The sequence below is a fragment of the Clarias gariepinus genome, chromosome 2 (assembly GCF_024256425.1).
Source record: "Clarias gariepinus isolate MV-2021 ecotype Netherlands chromosome 2, CGAR_prim_01v2, whole genome shotgun sequence".
Classification (NCBI taxonomy): Eukaryota; Metazoa; Chordata; class Actinopteri; order Siluriformes; family Clariidae; genus Clarias; species Clarias gariepinus.
The window spans coordinates 223,197-242,158 of NC_071101.1; the positions used below are offsets into that span (position 1 = coordinate 223,197).

The 18,962-nt window shown below is 41.4% G+C and overlaps 3 protein-coding genes across 3 annotated transcripts; 2 read left to right on the forward strand and 1 right to left on the reverse strand.

The window, feature by feature from the left end:
• Positions 1 to 320: 320 nt before the first annotated feature.
• fabp10b (fatty acid binding protein 10b, liver basic) lies at positions 321 to 3,978 on the forward strand. The gene is made up of 4 exons (XM_053513459.1): positions 321 to 433; positions 1,619 to 1,791; positions 1,942 to 2,031; positions 3,826 to 3,978. The coding sequence occupies exons 1-4, from the start codon at positions 361 to 363 to the stop codon at positions 3,874 to 3,876; spliced, it is 387 nt and encodes a 128-aa protein (XP_053369434.1). The 5' UTR covers positions 321 to 360; the 3' UTR covers positions 3,877 to 3,978.
• A 2,386-nt stretch (positions 3,979 to 6,364) lies between these two features.
• Positions 6,365 to 8,722, forward strand: LOC128543021 (gap junction alpha-9 protein-like). The gene is made up of 4 exons (XM_053513304.1): positions 6,365 to 6,373; positions 7,096 to 7,245; positions 7,326 to 7,421; positions 7,643 to 8,722. The coding sequence occupies exons 2-4, from the start codon at positions 7,099 to 7,101 to the stop codon at positions 8,720 to 8,722; spliced, it is 1,323 nt and encodes a 440-aa protein (XP_053369279.1). The 5' UTR covers positions 6,365 to 6,373; positions 7,096 to 7,098.
• A 5,777-nt stretch (positions 8,723 to 14,499) lies between these two features.
• Positions 14,500 to 18,011, reverse strand: mycbp (MYC binding protein). The gene is made up of 5 exons (XM_053513506.1): positions 17,943 to 18,011; positions 16,474 to 16,546; positions 16,341 to 16,389; positions 15,934 to 16,063; positions 14,500 to 14,675 (listed from the first exon to the last, which is right to left on the reverse strand). The coding sequence occupies exons 1-5, from the start codon at positions 17,955 to 17,957 to the stop codon at positions 14,631 to 14,633; spliced, it is 312 nt and encodes a 103-aa protein (XP_053369481.1). The 5' UTR covers positions 17,958 to 18,011; the 3' UTR covers positions 14,500 to 14,630.
• Between the last annotated feature and the right edge of the window lie 951 nt (positions 18,012 to 18,962).

Here is an 18,962-nt window from a genome sequence, read left to right on the forward strand (position 1 = left end):
GCCTAATACATAATGTAACTAACACCTAATGAAGTGGTCAGTGAGTGTAAAGAAGGCAATCAGAGTTGAGTGAAGCTCTCAGTAAACATTCATTTCACTAATTGGTCTTTATGGATGTGTGTTCCTCCCCACGAGTGCTCATGACTCAAAACTCACCATGGAGTCAAAATGATACAAACAAAACTGTGTGTGTGTGTGTATGTGTGTGTGTGTGTGTACCCATAGCCATCCCCAAAGGATGTGATTAAGAATGGGCAGATCTGTATTAAAACGACAGATACACCTGTGCATGAAGCAGAGTGTGTGTTGATCACCACAAGTGTGTTGAGCAGGACGTGTACGTTGAGCTTCTCTCCTGTCATGGCTGTGGATTTTAGCGGATCGTGGCAGATGTACGAGCAGGACGACCCTGAGGAGTTTCTCAAAGCTGTGTGTGAGTTCCTCCATTTTTCTTCACTAACTAGTGATAATAATCACGACTGGTTAGCTATTAATAAAATATAACTACTGACCGAGCTTGTTAAGTGACTGAGAATCCGCAAAGAACTTACAGCTTTACCTCTGTTACACACCACTGACACTGATGGTACATAAATATCTCAGTACAGACTTATACACATTATCCTTAATGATACCAGGATTTTCAGTTGGTTTATGTTTAGTGTCTTTTTTGTGATGTACAGCGCCTCCCCTTGGCTAGGAGTGGCAGTGCAGTGGCTCTGGTGTTAGAAGCAATGGTTCATTAATTACACACAGTCCTGGAAGTACAATATTTAGAAGCTTCTGGGAAGCTCCTCTCTCTCTCTCTCTCTCTCTCTCATTTAAATTTACTCCCCATCTGTTCATTCCTTTTTGTGAAGATATAATCAGTCACATCTTGGATGCGTCGTCTTATGTTGCAGGTCAGGTAATGTACACACACTGTACACACTCTGGCTCCTTTCTACCTTGATTGTGTCGAAACACTAGTGAGACACTGGGATAAGTGCATTAGTGTATCAGGGGATTATATAGAGACATAAAGGTAGTGTTTACTCTCAGTGCTGAGTTCTGTTATTCTGTACAATAAAAAGTCCCAGTTTGACTTGAACAACCCCTCATAAAACCCTTAGGCTTCTGTTAGACAGCTAAAGCTGAAGAATATATTAGACTTCCAGCATGATAACGACCCAAAGCACAAATCCAGGCTAAGAGAAGGAGATCAGAGCCTAGATCTAAATCCTCTCCAAAACCTGTAAATTACTTGAAGCGAGCGGTCCAGAGGTAATCCAGATGTGCTGAGGTGGTAGAGCTTTAGGCCAGTGAGACAGAGGCAAAAGATGGTTAAACAAAACATTATTATATTAAATGGGTGAACATACTGTGCTTATGCAACTTGGTTATTGAAGGGATTCTTCACCTGAATGTTGTTGGTTTCTATTTCAGATTTACAAGAAGAACAATCTCATGGGATTTATTCTAGTTTATTTATTACAATTTCTCAGAAACCTGCATTTTAACTGTTTATTGCCTCATGTTATATATATAAAAAAAAATTGTTATTAATACAATCACTGTAATAAAAGCAGTTCTTATGTTTGGTGTGTGTGTGTGTGTGTGTGTGTGTGTGTGTGTGTAGCTGTACCACACCTCATGGCAAAGATAATGAGGGATGTGAAGCCCTTAATGATTATACAACAAACAGGTGATGACTTTGTGATTTCGGTTAAAACGCCGCTGCGCACAAACACCAACTCCTTCACGCTGGGCAAAGAGAGTGAATTCCACACCATGGATGGAGCAAAGACCCGGGCAAGTGCACTTCCCTGCACACACACACAATACCCAGGGCCTTAAAGACAGAACAAGGAGTCGTGACACACTTAAACATAGTGCACTTATAGTTTTACAGGGTTTACCATAAAATTACACCAAACATGAAATGTGTGTGTTTCACTACAGGCTATGGCACAAATGGTTGATGGCAAAATTATCATAGAAACAGAGAAAGCCACACACATCCGTGAGCTCCAGGGAGAGGAGATGATTGAGGTTTGTTCTTCTTTATCATTAATTATCCTTAATGTCACCACAGACCTGCTGCAGTGTCCAGGATCACTGAGACTAATAATACTGTGTTTTACTGGTAATTATACAGCAGTTAAGTCTAACTGAGGAATCTGATTGGACGAGAGGCGTTATTCCACGTTATTATCAGACCGTAACGGCACTGTGAGGTGTAACTCTGTGTATGGGTGGGCGTGTCCCAGGTGTTGTCCAGTGGTTAATGACACTAACTGTGTGTCTCAGCGTGGGTGAGAGTAGGTCTGTACGGTCCGCAGTACTGAGGAGAGAGCAGCTGTCTGACTAAACCCACATTCACACCCAGTCACAGAAGCACTTTCAGTAAGAACACACATCTGATAACGTTATGGCGTCTTAAACAACACGCCGTCTCTGCACTCATCACTTCTAAGTCCTTCTGAACCGCCTCGGAACCGTCCGCGTCGTTCTGTTCACGGCTAACGCTTAGCTACAACGCTAACTAGCTTCTAACACTCAAATCCCTCTCTAACCCCTGATCAAGGGCACTACTTAGAGTGTGGAACAAGGGGGATTGTGCACCCTACATAGTGCACCACTCTCACCTCCTGCGATTATGTCCCGACCACGGACGCTCAGCGGGCCAGGACGCTGGGCTGCTGCATGATGATTGGAGGAGCTGTTTAAAGGGCGGAACCCCTTTTTTGATTGACAGCATGTCTTAAGTATACATCAGCGCTACAGAGATTCAAGTTCAGTCCCATTGTCAGGTTATAGTACAAACTTTCGTGTGGCTCCCGAACTTAAATCCAACTAAAAAGTACTGAAAAGAAAACAAAACTCAGGCTTTATATCCCAGCTTACATCTCGCATTCGCGTTTAACTTCGCACACACCGGACTGCATTACCCACAATGCATCTCCCGCACTGGACTACACTCCCGTTAACAGCTGTCGTAAATCAACCTCTCTCTCCCGCAACAACACGCTCTTTGTCGGCGGCGCCCGTACGATCGACGCACTCATTCATATGAGTAGGAAAAAGATGCAATATTACGGTTTCCGACGTTTTTTATATATTTGCGTACTGACTGGGCCGGCCCACATTGGCCAGCGGCCCACCGGGAAAACTCCCGGTACTCCAGATGGCCGGTCCACCACTGCCCATGTGGATTTGCAGGTGAAGTGCTACGATGAACTGCTGCACTCTGTATTGTTTGCTGGTGATATAAACCATTTTTGTTTGTACAAATCATTCTTTAAATAATTTTTAAAAACATATTATAGCCTTCTTGACTTTGCTCAGTGTTTTAGCATTGTAAAGTTAGGGAGGGGAAACTAGCCAGAATTTACGTACAAATAACATAATGAATTTTATGATGAAGTCCTAATATGAGCTTCCCCTGTTTCAAAACCCAGCAGCCGCCACTGGCACTGACGGATACGTGTGGGCGGGGCAAAATAACTGGTCATAATCTGTTGATAATAAATGGTGTTTGTGGAACTGCTGTATAAAAGTGATATCACACTGGAGGTCGTGCTGCTGGACTGAACATCAGCATCAGTATCTTCAGTACCCGTGCCTATGGTGCATGCTAATATTCAGTACAACATCACAGGCAGGGGATATTGTGAGGGATAAACAGTCTGTATCAGAAGGTTATGGGACGAATCACAGCATGGACCCTTCTGTGCTGCTCCTTACATAAGACCAGTATAACAGACACAGCAAGCTGGCTAATTAACCCTTTACAAACTGTATTACTCTCTCTCTTTCTCTCTCCTGTGACCTTTGACCCTGCAGACCATTAAAGCTGGATCTGCATCCCTGGTCAGAAGATACAAGAGGACTTGAAGCAGACACTGGCTGAATTAATAAAAAACTCATTTAAAAATAAAACAGCAGGTTTGTGTAATAATATAATTTAAAACAGCTGTATGTAAGTTATGAATCCTATAAAACTATCTGGGCACAAATACCCAAATAATAATAAATTATTTTAAATCATTGCTAATGATGAGTTATTTAAATGTAGAGCTGAGCACTGATTGATCGTGTGCACTGGTTGTGTGTGTGTGTGTGTGTGTGTGTGTGTGTGTGTGTGTGTGTGTGTGCGTGTGTGTGTGTGTGTGTGTTTAAAGCCCAGAGCAGAGGATTTAATTAGCTTGAGTGTGAAATGTGACTTATTGATTTAATGTATTGATGAGAAAGTGTGAAGTGGGAGAGACCATCGTGTGTCACTGTTACTTTCACTGATAAAGCTCTTCATCACAACGCCGAGCTGTACGACAAAACAACGAGCAGGTACGTGTCCTCTTCACGGCTCAGACATTCAGGGTGTAATTGCTGCTTTGGGGATCGGCAGTCACTTTAAACACATGATCCTGTACCATTACAACTAACTTTAAAGTTATTCATTTCATTTAATAGCTGCTCTCCAGCAATGTTGGCTGTAATGTGTTACAAAGTACAAAGTAACACATTACAGTAACGAGAAATCGAATGTGTTAGGTCGCCATTTACGTACACGGTTATTTAGTTATATTTTCAAAAATGTAATCCGTGAGCCAGACAGGAGTCATTCCCAATCCCTTGTGTGTGTGTGTGTGTGTGTGTGTGTGTGTGTGTGTGTGTGTGTGTGTGTGAAAGTCGTCCTACAAGCCCTGTCCCCGATACCCCTATAAGATGTATATGTATTAGTAGGTGAGATGGGGGTATTAGTAGGTGAGATAGGGGTATTAGTAGGTGAGATAGGGGTATTAGTAGGTAAGATGGGGGTATTAGTAGGTAAGATTGGGGTATTAGTAGGTGAGATAGGGGTATTAATAGGTGAGATAGGGGTATTAATAGGTGAGATGGTGGTATTAGTAGGTGAGATGGTGGTATTAGTAGGTGAGATGGGGGTATTAGTAGGTGAGATGGGGGTATTAGTAGGTGAGATGGGGGTATTAGTGGGTGAGATAGGGGTATTAGTAGGTAAGATGGGGGTATTAGTAGGTGAGATAGGGGTATTAGTAGGTGAGATGGGGGTATTAGTAGTTAGTAACAGATTATGGGCCAAACTTCACTGAGTGATGATGGTAGAATAATTATAAAGGTCTTGACTAAAACAACATGCATGTGGAATCACAACTAGTTACTTTTATCAGGAAGTAACACATGCAGTAGTTAACCAATAACAGGGCAGAGATCGTCCCATTCCTGCTGAAAAGATGAGATGGTGGTGATGGACGCTGGTGCAATTTGGAGTAGATGAAATAGGGTTAGGCGTGCCTGTAAGACTACAGTACATGCAGATGTATATATAGTACCGGTCAAAAGTTTGGACTAACTATGAAAAAAACTAAATTGGCACAAGGTAGTTATGTAACAACAACACCACTAACAGTCAGTTATTATATTAAGACATGAAGGTCAGCTGTTCTGTATTGTGTCGAGTGTGTTTGTAAAACCCATCGAGCTCCATGATGAAACTGTCTCTCATGAAGACCTTCCCAGGAAAAAAAGACCAAAACTGCCCTCAGAGGAGAAGTTCCTTTAGAGTCACCAGCCTCAGAAATCACCAATTAACAACCAGCACCTCAGATTAGAGCCGTTATGAAGCTTTACAGAGCAGAAGGAGCAGATAAACATCTCAATATCAACTGTTCAGAGGAGATTATTGTGTGTTTGGGATAATAAACACCTTCAGTATTGTTTTACAGTGTAGAAGAAAATAAACATCAGGAACCACCATGAAGTTAGAAGGGGTGTACAAACTTTTAAGTGGTAGTATGTGTGTATATAAGAATGTACTGATTCAGGCAATTCATCAATCAAGAAATCAAAAAAATCAATTAGATGGTTTAAAAGAACAGTAAATTAATATACATTTAAAAAAGACGTTGATTTCATGTCAAAAACGGATGGACAAGCCTGAGCGCTAAGCTAACGAGTGCAGATCTCAAGCTTGAGGTGCCGTCCTGTGAGCTGGAATCACAAGCTGCAGCTGGAGAAGGCTGAGCAACGACGCAGGCCATCCAACCTTGTGGAGCTGGAATGTTTCTGCCAAGGAGAATGGAAGAACCTTCCAAACAGAAGGGTGTGTCAAGCTTGCACCATCACAAGCAGACTCGAGCTTACAGATACGGCATATTGTATTTTAGTCTTTATTTTCTAACAAATTAACAAAACGCTGTTAATTAACTTGAAAGTTTCATTATGACCTCCTTGAAGTTCATTCCCCATCAGCCCTACAGACTACAGATTACATTTACGGCATTTGGCAGGCACCTTCATCCAGAGCAACGTTTATCTCATTACACATACAGTATGAGCAGTTGAGGCTCAAGAGCAGAACAGTGGCAGATTGGTGGAGCTGAAGTTTGAACCTGGGACTTTCTGACCAATATTCCAATGTCTAAACAACTGAGCTACCTCTGCCACTACACAGTCATTGACTAGAGTCCATCGTTTTCTAGATAAAGTTCTGTTCTTCAATTCATGCCTGCAATAAACTAAAACTCCTGCATGTTCACGACACTTTAATTATAATTGTATAGAGCTTTTACAGAAAGAATTATGAAAAATGAGCATGAAATGTGTGAGAAAATATGAATAAATCCAAATGATGAGATTGTCACTTTCACCCACCTCCATGTCTGTATCACAGTGGTGCATAACAAATAGAACAACAGAGCGCTGGACTAATTCAAGCTCCTTTTCACACACAAAAACTTCTGTGTAGAAGTTCAGAAAGGATTTTTGTAATACGAATACAAATCTGATGCACTCCAAAAAAATATTAAAACAAAAACTATCCTCGTCTATCAGGCCAAGGTCTATCTTGGCCCTGGGTCTGAGTCACAGCATCTGTTTAACATTCTTCATCATTTATTCTCCCGAGGCAGAGATTGGTCCTTTTTATGAGGACTGTATAACTATGAACTTCAGCAACATATTCAAACAGGAACAGGTTTGGCATAAGAATACTGTATTAGATGGGAGAAAATTGGATGTCCTCGTGTGAAGACATGGAGAAGTGAAGTCGTTACGTTTCTGAATGAAATTCTTCCTCACTTGTTCTTTCAGTAGAGAATGGGGGACTGGAATTTCCTGGGAGGAATCCTAGAGGAGCTTCATATCCACTCCACCATGGTGGGGAAGATCTGGCTCACGGTTCTCTTCATCTTCCGCATGCTTGTGCTTGGAGTGGCGGCAGAGGACGTGTGGAACGATGAGCAGGTCTGTTTAAAACTAATCAAAACATTAACACAAAGTTAAAGCACAACTAAATTGTTTTTTTGGTTTTTTTATGAGAGCAGGTTGACTTTATCTGCAACACGCAGCAGCCTGGCTGCAGAAACGTCTGCTACGATTGCGCCTTCCCCATCTCCCTCATCCGCTACTGGGTGCTGCAGGTCAGACGGTCAGATTATACAGAAAACTCTCAAATATCACACTTATTTTATGATGATATTATTAGGAGATCGTTAGCATTACTATTATTAGTAGTAGTAGTATTAATTTTATTAGACAGTACACTACCAGTTGTGATGTTTTGTTAGAATCGAAAAATATTTTTAAAATAAAAACTTTATAAAACAATCATCAATTATTTCTGAATAATTCTCTTTTGCAGGTGATCTTCGTCTCCTCACCCTCGTTAGTGTACATGGGACATGCAATCTACCGTCTCCGTGCACTGGAGAAGCAGCGGCATTGCAGGAAAGCGGCGCTGCGACGCGAGCTTGAGACGCTGGAGTCAGATCCGATGGAGGTTCGGCGACGTGTGGAGAAGGAACTGAGGCAGCTAGAGCAGGGGAAATTGAACAAAGCACCACTGAGGGGCTCGTTACTGCGCACTTACATCGCTCACATTGTGACCAGATCATCAGTGGAGGTCAGCTTCATGCTGGGGCAGCACCTGCTCTATGGAAACCATCTTGAACCCCTGTACAAGTGCGATCAGGAGCCATGCCCAAACTCGGTGGACTGTTTCGTGTCACGTCCAACAGAAAAAAGCATGTTCATGGTGTTTATGCAGGCAATCGCAGCTGTTTCACTGTTTCTCAGCTTGCTGGAAATAATACACTTGGGAATCAAGAAGGTAAAAAGAGGAATTGTGGATTATTACACTCATGTTAAGGACGATCTGGATGATTACTGTGAAAGCAAACCGAAAAAAACCTCTGTACAGCCAGCGTATGTGAGCCAGGGACGCAAGGCCACCATCGCCACAGCCCCGCCCGGCGGATACACACTCCTGCCGGAGAAAAAACAAGCGAATGGTCCCTCACTCATTGCTAACTCATCTGCTTTACTTCACTGTGGGACCAAAAGAGGTTCGGAGGGGCAGAACGAGGGCAAAGACACCATTCCAAGTCCAACTGAGCAGACGAGCAGCTGCACCCACTCTCAACTAGTGACTGGGTCCCCTACATACCCAACACTTCCTACCACTTCCTGTCCCACTTCCTGTCCCAGTAGTGCAGGCTGGAAACTACAGCATGTCAGCAGCACTGGTATGGAAGGAAAGGAAGAAAAGGTAAAAAACGGTTCTACAGGAACACAGCAGTATGTTTTCACGGAAAAATACTACAAATCCACGTCCAAGTCAGAGTGTGACATAAGCGCTGATTCATGCCGAAGCCCCGCCCTCTCAGCAAAACATCGCACCTCACTGGCCAGCATCCGTAGAGCCACAGACCTACAGATCTGAGTGGGACCTTAAACAATACGACACGTCCATGTTTTAAAGCTGTAAATAAAGCTGTGTGTGTGTGTGTGTGTATATGTGTCTGAAGAAGAGCTAGTGTTGAAATAATGTCTAATGTTCTCTTCATGTTCCTGCCGCACACCACGCGACCCCAGACTGCCCAGGGTCATCAATACAGAGACGGGATTTTACCCTGGCAAGAGAACGTATATGTGAACATTTAGGAATTTCTTGGTTTTCTGCATTACTTTGTCATAAAATGGGATCTGATCTTCATCTAAGTCAAGAGTATCCACTAATATAATGTGTCTAAAATATAGTTTAAAATTATGATGATCTTTCATGTCTTTATTGAACACACTAATTCAACATAATGGTAGTGAAAAAAGTAAATGAACCCTTGGCGTTAATAACTGGTTGACCCCGCCCCCTTGGCAGCAATAACCTCTACCAGGCGCTTCCTGTAGCTGTGGATCAGACCTGCACATGAGTTCTTCCTGGTAGAACTGCTTTAGCTCCGTCACATTCTCTGGCCTCTTATGTGGGTGACTTTCTTCATGTCACTCCACAGCATCTCTACTGGGTTGAGGTCTGGGATCTCACTCGGCCGCTCCAAAAGGCGGATTTCGTTCTTCTGAAGCCGTTCTGTTTTGGACTTGCTCCTGTGTTTTGGGTTGTTGTCGTCATCATCAGCTGATGTCCAGACTTTCTCACATTATCTGGAACAATTTGATACGCCTGGGAGCGTTCATCTTCCTCTCTATGACTGCAAGCTGCCCACGTCCTGATACAGCAAAGCAGGCCCACGTCATGATGTTTCCTCCACCATACTTTACGGTTGTTATCAGGCACGTGCACACATAGAGATCAAAGGGGGCTTGAGCACCTGCCCTTTTTTCTGGGGTGCTTTTTTTAAAAAAAAATGTTTATATATAATATATATTCCTGTTTGCGCACAGCTTCCCTGTCAAACAAATATATTTATTGAAGAATAGTATATCTAAATATCAGGTCAGGAGTTCTGAAGCGAACATCCCCCCCCACCCCCACATCATACACACACACCTGCAGGCAGCAGCAGCCCCTCCGTCCCAGCAGTGTTTTTCTTGGCTTGTGCTGAGGTGAGTGGAGCTGGTGATGAACAAAAGATTAAACTACCAGTGTCTCGAATAAGGCTCGAATTTACTGCTGATTAGCCAAAGACAAATATATAGTTCACCTGTGTTTTGCTAGCATGCATGCCTCATGAGCTACTAGACTAGCTAATGTGTAAGGGATAATCACTATACAGTGGTGTGAAAAACTATTTGCCCCCTTCCTGATTTCTTATTCTTTTGCATGTTTGTCACACAAAATGTTTCTGATCATCAAACACATTTAACTATTAGTCAAAGATAACACAAGTAAACACAAAATGCAGTTTTTTAAATGATGGTTTTTATTATTTAGGGAGAAAAAAAATCCAAACCTACATGGCCCTGTGTGAAAAAGTAATTGCCCCCTGAACCTAATAACTGGTTGGGCCACCCTTAGCAGCAATAACTGCAATCAAGCGTTTGCGATAACTTGCAACGAGTCTTTTACAGCGCTCTGGAGGAATTTTGGCCCACTCATCTTTGCAGAATTGTTGTAATTCAGCTTTATTTGAGGGTTTTCTAGCATGAACCGCCTTTTTAAGGTCATGCCACAACATCTCAATAGGATTCAGGTCAGGACTTTGACTAGGCCACTCCAAAGTCTTCATTTTGTTTTTCTTCAGCCATTCAGAGGTGGATTTGCTGGTGTGTTTTGGGTCATTGTCCTGCTGCAGCACCCAAGATCGCTTCAGCTTGAGTTGACGAACAGATGGCCGGACATTCTCCTTCAGGATTTTTTGGTGGACAGTAGAATTCATGGTTCCATCTATCACAGCAAGCCTTCCAGGTCCTGAAGCAGCAAAACAACCCCAGACCATCACACTACCACCACCATATTTTACTGTTGGTATGACACACTGAAATGCTGTGTTACTTTTATGCCAGATGTAACGGGACACGCACCTTCCAAAAAGTTCAACTTTTGTCTCGTCGGTCCACAAGGTATTTTCCCAAAAGTCTTGGCAATCATTGAGATGTTTTTTTAGCAAAATTGAGACGAGCCTTAATGTTCTTTTTGCTTAAAAGTGGTTTGCGCCTTGAAAATCTGCCATGCAGGCCGTTTTTGCCCAGTCTCTTTCTTATGGTGGAGTCGTGAACACTGACCTTAATTGAGGCAAGTGAGGCCTGCAGTTCTTTAGATGTTGTCCTGGGGTCTTTTGTGGCCTCTCGGATGAGTTGTCTCTGCGCTCTTGGGGTAATTTTGGTCGGCTGGCCACTCCTGGGAAGGTTCACCACTGTTCCATGTTTTTGCCATTTGTGGATAATGGCTCTCACTGTGGTTCGCTGGAGTCCCAAAGCTTTAGAAATGGCTTTATAACCTTTACCAGACTGATAGATCTCAATTACTTTTGTTCTCATTTGTTCCTGAATTTCTTTGGATCTTGGCATGATGTCTAGCTTTTGAGGTGCTTTTGGTCTACTTCTCTGTGTCAGGTAGCTCCTATTTAAGTGATTTCTTGATTGAAACAGGTGTGGCAGTAATCAGGCCTGGGGGTGACTACAGATATAGAACTCAGGCGTGATAAACCACAGTTAAATTATTTTTTAACAAGGGGGGCAATTACTTTTTCACACAGGGCCATGTAGGTTTGGATTTTTTTCTTCCTAAATAATAAAAACCATCATTTAAAAACTGCATTTTGTGTTTACTTGTGTTATCTTTGACTAATAGTTAAATGTGTTTGATGATCAGAAACATTTTGTGTGACAAACATGCAAAAGAATAAGAAATCAGGAAGGGGGCAAATAGTTTTTCACACCACTGTATATTATGCCGCTCATTACACGGCTACCTACCAAATAAATCATTATTTTGACACAAAATATTAAAAGGGAGTTTATTGATTTAAGCCCGATTGTATTGCTTCCGCTAAAGAGAATAGTCCACTCCGTCTCTACGGTTAGAATCCTGTGAGTCCATAGCAACGCTCTGTTCTTCATCTTCTGTTCTACTCCACACAGCGGGCCCTTATCAAGAAATAACACACCGCATTCTACATTGGAATTCAACCAAGCCATCATGTAATAAAATAAGTTAGTAATAAGCTTACTAAATAAGCTTAATAAAGTTACTAATAAGTATATCATAGCATGAATTGGTGAATTTAGAAGAAATCTACAGATGCAACAGATGGAGGATAGACACACTCTGTGTAGTAAATCTGAGTAACTGCATCTGGTACATTAATCAATAAAACTGAGTGGAAATAAGTTCACATTAAAAATAACAATAACAATATTTATAAATTAACTTTTTATTTATGAGGAATTTAACTTTTTGTTAGAATTATTTTATATATAAAGGAGTTATTTCTACTCTCTTGCTCTCTTCCTCATAGATCTGATATTAACGTGTTAAATCTTTCCTGTTGCTATCTTCCTGTCTCCTCTTGGATCTGCTCCTTAAGGTGTGAACGCTCCCACGCTCACCTTCCCATTCTCTCTTCATGTCTCTCTCCCCCTCTCTCTCTCTCCCCCTCTGTCCCCCCCCCTCTCCCCCTCTCTCTCTCTCCCCCTCTGTCCCCCCCCCCTCTCCCCCTCTCTCTCTCTCCCCCTCTGTCCCCCCCCCCTCTCCCCCTCTCTCTCTCTCCCCCTCTGTCTCCTTCCCCCTCTCCCCCTAACTCGAGCCAACATCTTGTGATCTGTCTCTGGACGGACACCTCTCTATCTTCCTCTCCTTTGATTCTTCAGGATCTCACCAGGACATTTACAATGGTTCATGTTCTTTGTAGTAACATATGTCTATGGCACAGGCGTTTGGTCAAACATATATAAACCCCATCTTTTGCTGTTAATAAACAGAGACCTTTCTGACAGACAACGTGTGTGTGTGTGTGTGTGTGTGTTTGACTGAGTCTCTCCTGGCGCCAGAGAAGCTTACCGAAGCACAGCGGACAGACCGAGCAACTCGCCTCTCCTACTACATAACTTTAGAAAAACTTTACACTTTTTTTATATTTCCACTAAACCTTTATTAAATAGTAGTCCATTTGTGTTGATTTAAAAGTGTTATGTGTTCTGATAACACCAAAGTAATTAAAATGATGTAGTGCCTTGTGCAAAAAATAAACAAATTATTAGTAAAACACACCCCTCTGCTTGATGCAGTTATTTTGATTATTCTAATCTAAATATATACTTGAAACTAGTAGCAGAGAAAATGTTTTTAAAACATGCAGATTGTGGAATGGTTTCCTCTTCTGCTCTATAAACCTCGTGAATACTACGGAGACCATGGTTTCTGTGTGAACTGATTATTTTGTAGACATCTTTTGAAAATTAAACAATTGGATGAGTTTGAGAAAGATAAAATTAACTTTTTTAATTATTTTTTTAAAAAGGAAGTCAGTGTTGCGTTAATATATATACTTTTTTGTTTAAAAAAAGAAAAAAAAAACGTAATTATGAGAAGTGCCCTTTATTTCACTTGAGCCCCTGCCCCTCAAAATGTCTGTGCACGTCCCTGGATGTTATAATGTTTTCATGATGATATGCCGTACCCTTTTTACACCAGATGTAGTGCTGTGTTCTTTCTAAATATTTCAATCTTGTGTCAGGAAGGGCATCCGGTGTAAAACCTGTGCCAAGTTGTAGTGCGGACTGGGTATTCCTTGCTGGGAGCAGCCGAAACAACAACAGATATTAACTAGTTCCAATGATGCCTTTAAATCTTTGGCTGTCACTCAGGGTTGTTTCTGTACCTTAGTCTTCGGGTCATCATAAGGGTTTTCTGATTGAAACAGGTGTGGCAGTAATCAGGCCTGGGGGTGACTACAGAAATTGAACTCAGGTGTGATAAACCACAGTTAAGTTATTTTTTAACAAGGGGGGCAATCACTTTTTCACACAGGGCCATGTAGATTGGGATTTTTTTCTCCCTAAATAATAAAAACCATCATTTAAAAACTGCATTTTGTGTTCAATTATGTTATCTTTGACTAATATGTAACGGTTTCTAATTAGCAGAAACATTTAAGTGTGACAAACATGCAAAAGAATAAGAAATCAGGAAGGGGGCAAATAGTTTTTCACACCACTATATATATATACCTAACAATAAAAACTTATCTGTAGTGAGTACTTTATATCAGGTACATGGGCTGTGTATAATAACCTCAGATAGTTGGAGTGATGTGGGGTGGGTGGTGTGAGATGAGTGACATGGAGTGATGTGATGAGTGAAAGAGTGATGTGATGAGTGACACGGAGTGATGTGATGAGTGATGTAATGAGTGATGTGATGAGTGACACAGAGTGACACAGAGTGATGTGATGAGTAAAAGAGTGATGTGATGAGTAAAAGAGTGATGTGATGAGTGACACGGAGTGATGTGATGAGTGATGTGATGAGTGATGTGATGAGTGACACAGAGTGATGTGATGAGTAAAAGAGTGATGTGTAAGTGTCTGTTCTGACTGCAGATCTGTCCAGAACCAGTGATAAACATGTTTTAAATTCTCTCTCATTGCCTTCCTGCTGATTGGCACACACACAAACACACACACACACACACACACACACACACACAAAATGCAGAAAAATTTGTTGTGTTTATTTAGTAAATCCAAACTAAATTCTATTTAACAATTTAAATAATTCCTCAGAACATAACACACGAGCAGAATGAACACACACATACACACACACACACACACACACACACACACACTGCTGAACATAAATCTACACAACATTAACACAAAACTCCTTGCAGTGTTATTGCTCTTAATAATAATAATATTATCTAAAGTAAATATAACACACACTGCACGGGTCATTCTGCTCCTCCGTCTTCAGCAGCAGGTTCATACTGCAGCAGCTACAGGGGATAAAACCAAAACACCACATCAGGAGACAGGACTCGTGTGCACACACACACACACACACAGGATAAAACCAAAATTATTCAAATCCTTTTTAATAATCAATAGGAAAGTCTTTATTGACTATTACACAATTAAACGCTGCCTATAATTGCTCAGAAGCGTTTTGCACGTCTCCACTGGTATTTCTGCCCATCATCTTTAGTGATGAGCTCCAACTCTTTCAGGTTGGATGGTCTCCTTGCCAGTACCCTGATCTTTAGCTCCTCCACAGATTCTTAAAAGGGCTTAATTCAGGACTCTGGCAGGGCCACTGCGAAACGTTAATGTTTTCGTCAGCTAACCATTTCCTCACCACTTTAACTGTGTGTTTTGGGTTGTTGTTGTGCTGAAATGTCCACGGCCAAATCAAGGCTACATCATTGTGGCCAAACAATTCAATTTTTGTTTCATCTAAACATAAAACAGACGGCCAAAAGTCTTCTTCCTTATCCAGATGAGCATTTCCAAAGGCCAAGCAGGCTGTTGTGTGCCTTATCTGTAGAAGTGGTGTCCTCCAGCAGAGCCTACATTCATCAGAATAGCCTTGATGGTGATCCTTAGATTCTTTTTTTCCTCTCTTATTATCCTCCTGGCCAGCACAGGTGTCACTTTTGGCTTCCGACCACGTCCTCTGATATTTTTTACAGTGCAGAACGTCCTGTATTTTTTAATAATACCTGGGACTGTAGCCACTGGAACTCTAAAACATTTCAGTATGGTCTTATAGCCCTTTCCTGACTCATGAGCAGCCACAACACGCAGCCGTGGAATGATGTAGAACTTTGGATAGTTCTATGGACTGTGACGGTTTGCAAAGGGTATGAAGAATAATTTTGGACATGCCACTTTTTGTTCAAATGTAAATAAAAGCTGAGAAATATTTGTTTCCACAATGATGCCTCTTGTACATCTCTTATTATCATTTTGGAGAACCCTGTGTCATTTCCGGTAAAACAACAAAAAAACAAAACTTGCTGTTTGAATAAAAATAACTTAAAATCAGAATTTGCCAGGTGTGTTAATAATTTTAGACTTATTTAATTTACAGTATATATACCCTTTATATATATATAGACACACACACACACACATACACAGTGGAACCTTACAAGCATAAAATTAAAACAAAGGTTTCACTATGTGTGTGTGTGTATATATATATATATATATAAAGAGAGAGAGAGAGAGAGAGAGGGTGGTGATGGTCCTCACCCGGTTCCTGAGCTCGCGGTTCTCCTCCTGGAGCAGGTCATATTTCTGCTGCAGTTGCTCCAGTTCGACTCGGAGAACCTCGGCCTGGCTGGAATCCGCGTCTCCTGCGGACAGGTGCTGCTTTATAAAACTAACAAAATCATTAATTAAGGATCTACAACCAGCACTGCAGTGCATTCTGGGTTATACACACACTCTGTGTAAAGTACTGACTCTGCATGGGTGGAGGATCTGACAGGGGTTTAGTAGTGAAGCCCCTCTAGTGTCTGACTGCGGTGTTACATTAGAGGTTGGTGCTGATACTGTGGTGAGATAAACCCAGCTTGCTAACTCTATCTCCATGTCAGGTCATTAACACCACTGTGTGTGTGTGTGTGTGTGTGTGTGTGTGTGTGTGTGAAGGATACTCCAGGGCATTGCTAGGTTTATCGCTCTCCTCGTACAAAGCCACCAGCACTGTGAAGAGAGCAGTAGGAGAAGGTTAGCGCTGCAGGTGTGTGTGTGAAGTTCAGGCGATAGGACTGTGAGCGTCACACACACCGTTGGTCAGGCTGTCCAGCACTCCGGCCTTCTCCAGGTACCTCCTGAACTGCTCTCGCTTAGACTCTGAGGCCTGAGACACACACACACACACACACACCAGTGTCAGGGTGTACAGGGGTGTATAGGGGTACAGGGCTGTGTGTTATGAGGTTATGGTGACACCTAGTGGCAGCTCTCACACACTGCTTAACAGACCGCCTGAGAGCTGAGTGTTTATAAAGACTGTAAGTGAATCAGTGGACAGAAGATCTTCATGAATATATAATATTAACATCCAGGACTTTTATACAAATAAATAAATCATGAAATAAATAAATAAATAAATAAATAAATGTTTCTGTGCAGCTCAGACTGGAATTATTTTACAGAAATGATGATGATGTTTGAGCGAGTGTTGATTACTGTGCCGTGCTTAACTCAGAACACACACACTCCTTCACTCACACACATGTCAAGTGTGATAGGGAGGAGGAGGGGGGATACAATTAAACAACAATAATAATTAGTGGTGTAAAGTAGTTGAGTAAATGGACTTCGTTACTCTACTTAAATATATATATATTTTTTTTACTGAGTATCAAGAAATATAAACAACTTTTCCTCTCTACTCGACTACATGTTCGATTGAATTCATGTCCTCTACACTCCAGTACATTAGAACAGACACTTACCGTTACTCATCACATTGTGATTGACCCCCACAAGTCAGCATCTTTATCTTTTTTTTTTGTCCATTGTAGACTGAAAATACCTTTTTTTAGGACAAAAAGATCTTTTACTTGTGCCTTTTTTGAACATTAGAGTTTGACTGAGACTGGCTTTTGTTCTGCCATTTTGAAATATTGAAGTGTTTAAATTCACTCCAATATCAGGAAATAAAACCTCATAAATAAACACTTTCCTGTGTTTCACATTTCTCTGTGTTCTTTGAGCCCACATTCAGTACGAATAAATACTTAAGTTCTTTTAAAATCAGATACTTTAAGACTTTTACTCAAGTCTGATTGGAATTGGTGACCTGTAACTAATAACAGAGTCATTTTACAGTAAGGTGTCTGTACTTTTACTCAAGTATGGCTTTCAGGTAATAAAAAATAATAATAACAACAACAACAGGAAGAATAAATACTGTGTTAAATATGTTAGAGAATATTATTAATATTTTCTGAACATCAAGTCTAATAATAATAATAATAATAATAATAAAAGACACTTATATAAAACTGACCTGCTGTAAATAAACATGAGTTTAAAACAACAAACCTGCCTGAGGGAACTGACAGTCATGCTAGTTTAGCTTAGCATAGACAGTGACGCTAGTTTAGCTAGGCTGGACAGGAAGGCTAAGAGACGCGGAGCAGACACAGCAGTGACTCTGACACACACACACACACACACACACACACACACACACACACACACAGGGTGTTCTATGTGTAATATGAGTGTGAATAAACAGCTCTCACTCTGTAATGCGCCATGTTCCTGCAGCTCTCTCTCTCTCTCTCTCTCTCTGTGTCTCACACACACACACAGGGTTAGCTCCAGGTTACAGGGGGCGGGACTCTTTGTGACGCATGCGCACTGAGCGAGGTCACGGACGCGTACAACAAGCCGTTGCCATGGCTACCGCTCGACCAATCAGCTGCGTTAGAGCCTGTGGGCGGGGCCTGTTGCTCCCTCAGGGCTGAGTTCCACTCAGAACCACTCTGTGTGTGTGTGTGTGTGTGTGTGTGTGTTTATAATGTTCACTCAGAACCACTCTGTGTGTGTGTGTGTGTGTGTGTGTTTAGGACCACAAACTTGGATCATACTGAATGCGCAGCCGGCACCTCTGATCTGAAGCTAGGACTGTTAAATATTAGATCTCTCGCATCTAAAGCAGTTCTAGTTAATGAAATTATCACAGATCAGGAGTTTGATATACTCTGTTTAACAGAAACCTGGATTAAACAGGACGAGTATGTAGCTCTAAATGAAGCTAGTCCTCCTGGATACAGCTACATACACCAGCCTCGGTTAACTGGTAGAGGAGGAGGCGTCGCAGTTATTCACAACGATAATTTGACTATTGTACAAAAACACGGACAAAAATTTAATGCATTTGAAATTCTTTATAGTAACATAAGTGTATTTAACTATATTAAGTCAGCTCAGTCGATCCCGCTAATTGTCATTTACAGACCTCCAGGGCCGTACTCGGAATTTCTTAGTGAATTTGCAGATTTCCTCTCAAACCTAGTCATTTCTGTAGACAAAGTGTTAATTGCTGGAGATTTTAATATTCATTTTGAAAACCCAGAAGACCCTCTGAGAACTGCATTTATGTCTATACTGGACTCGGTAGGAGTAAATCAGTGTGTAGTAGGACCCACTCATAAAGCAGGTCACACTTTAGATTTAATAACATTATTCGGATTAAGTATAAGAAATTTATTCACAATTCCACTATCTGAAGTTATCTCAGATCACTATCTTGTCTCAAT

Excerpts from the sequence above, each read along its gene's own strand:
- fabp10b (XM_053513459.1), top strand. The coding sequence starts at position 361 with ATGGCTGTGGATTTTAGCGGATCGTGGCAGATGTACGAGCAGGACGAC. Across the intron at positions 434-1,618 it reads GGAGTTTCTCAAAGCTGTGT|CTGTACCACACCTCATGGCA; the intron begins GTGAGTTCCTCC and ends GTGTGTGTGTAG. Across the intron at positions 2,032-3,825 it reads AGGGAGAGGAGATGATTGAG|ACCATTAAAGCTGGATCTGC; the intron begins GTTTGTTCTTCT and ends TTGACCCTGCAG.
- LOC128543021 (XM_053513304.1), top strand. The coding sequence starts at position 7,099 with ATGGGGGACTGGAATTTCCTGGGAGGAATCCTAGAGGAGCTTCATATC. Across the intron at positions 7,246-7,325 it reads ACGTGTGGAACGATGAGCAG|GTTGACTTTATCTGCAACAC; the intron begins GTCTGTTTAAAA and ends TTATGAGAGCAG. Across the intron at positions 7,422-7,642 it reads TCCGCTACTGGGTGCTGCAG|GTGATCTTCGTCTCCTCACC; the intron begins GTCAGACGGTCA and ends TCTCTTTTGCAG.
- mycbp (XM_053513506.1), bottom strand. Across the intron at positions 16,390-16,473 it reads GCTGGACAGCCTGACCAACG|TGCTGGTGGCTTTGTACGAG; the intron begins GTGTGTGTGACG and ends CTCTCTTCACAG. Across the intron at positions 16,064-16,340 it reads AAACCTAGCAATGCCCTGGA|TTTTATAAAGCAGCACCTGT; the intron begins GTATCCTTCACA and ends TGATTTTGTTAG.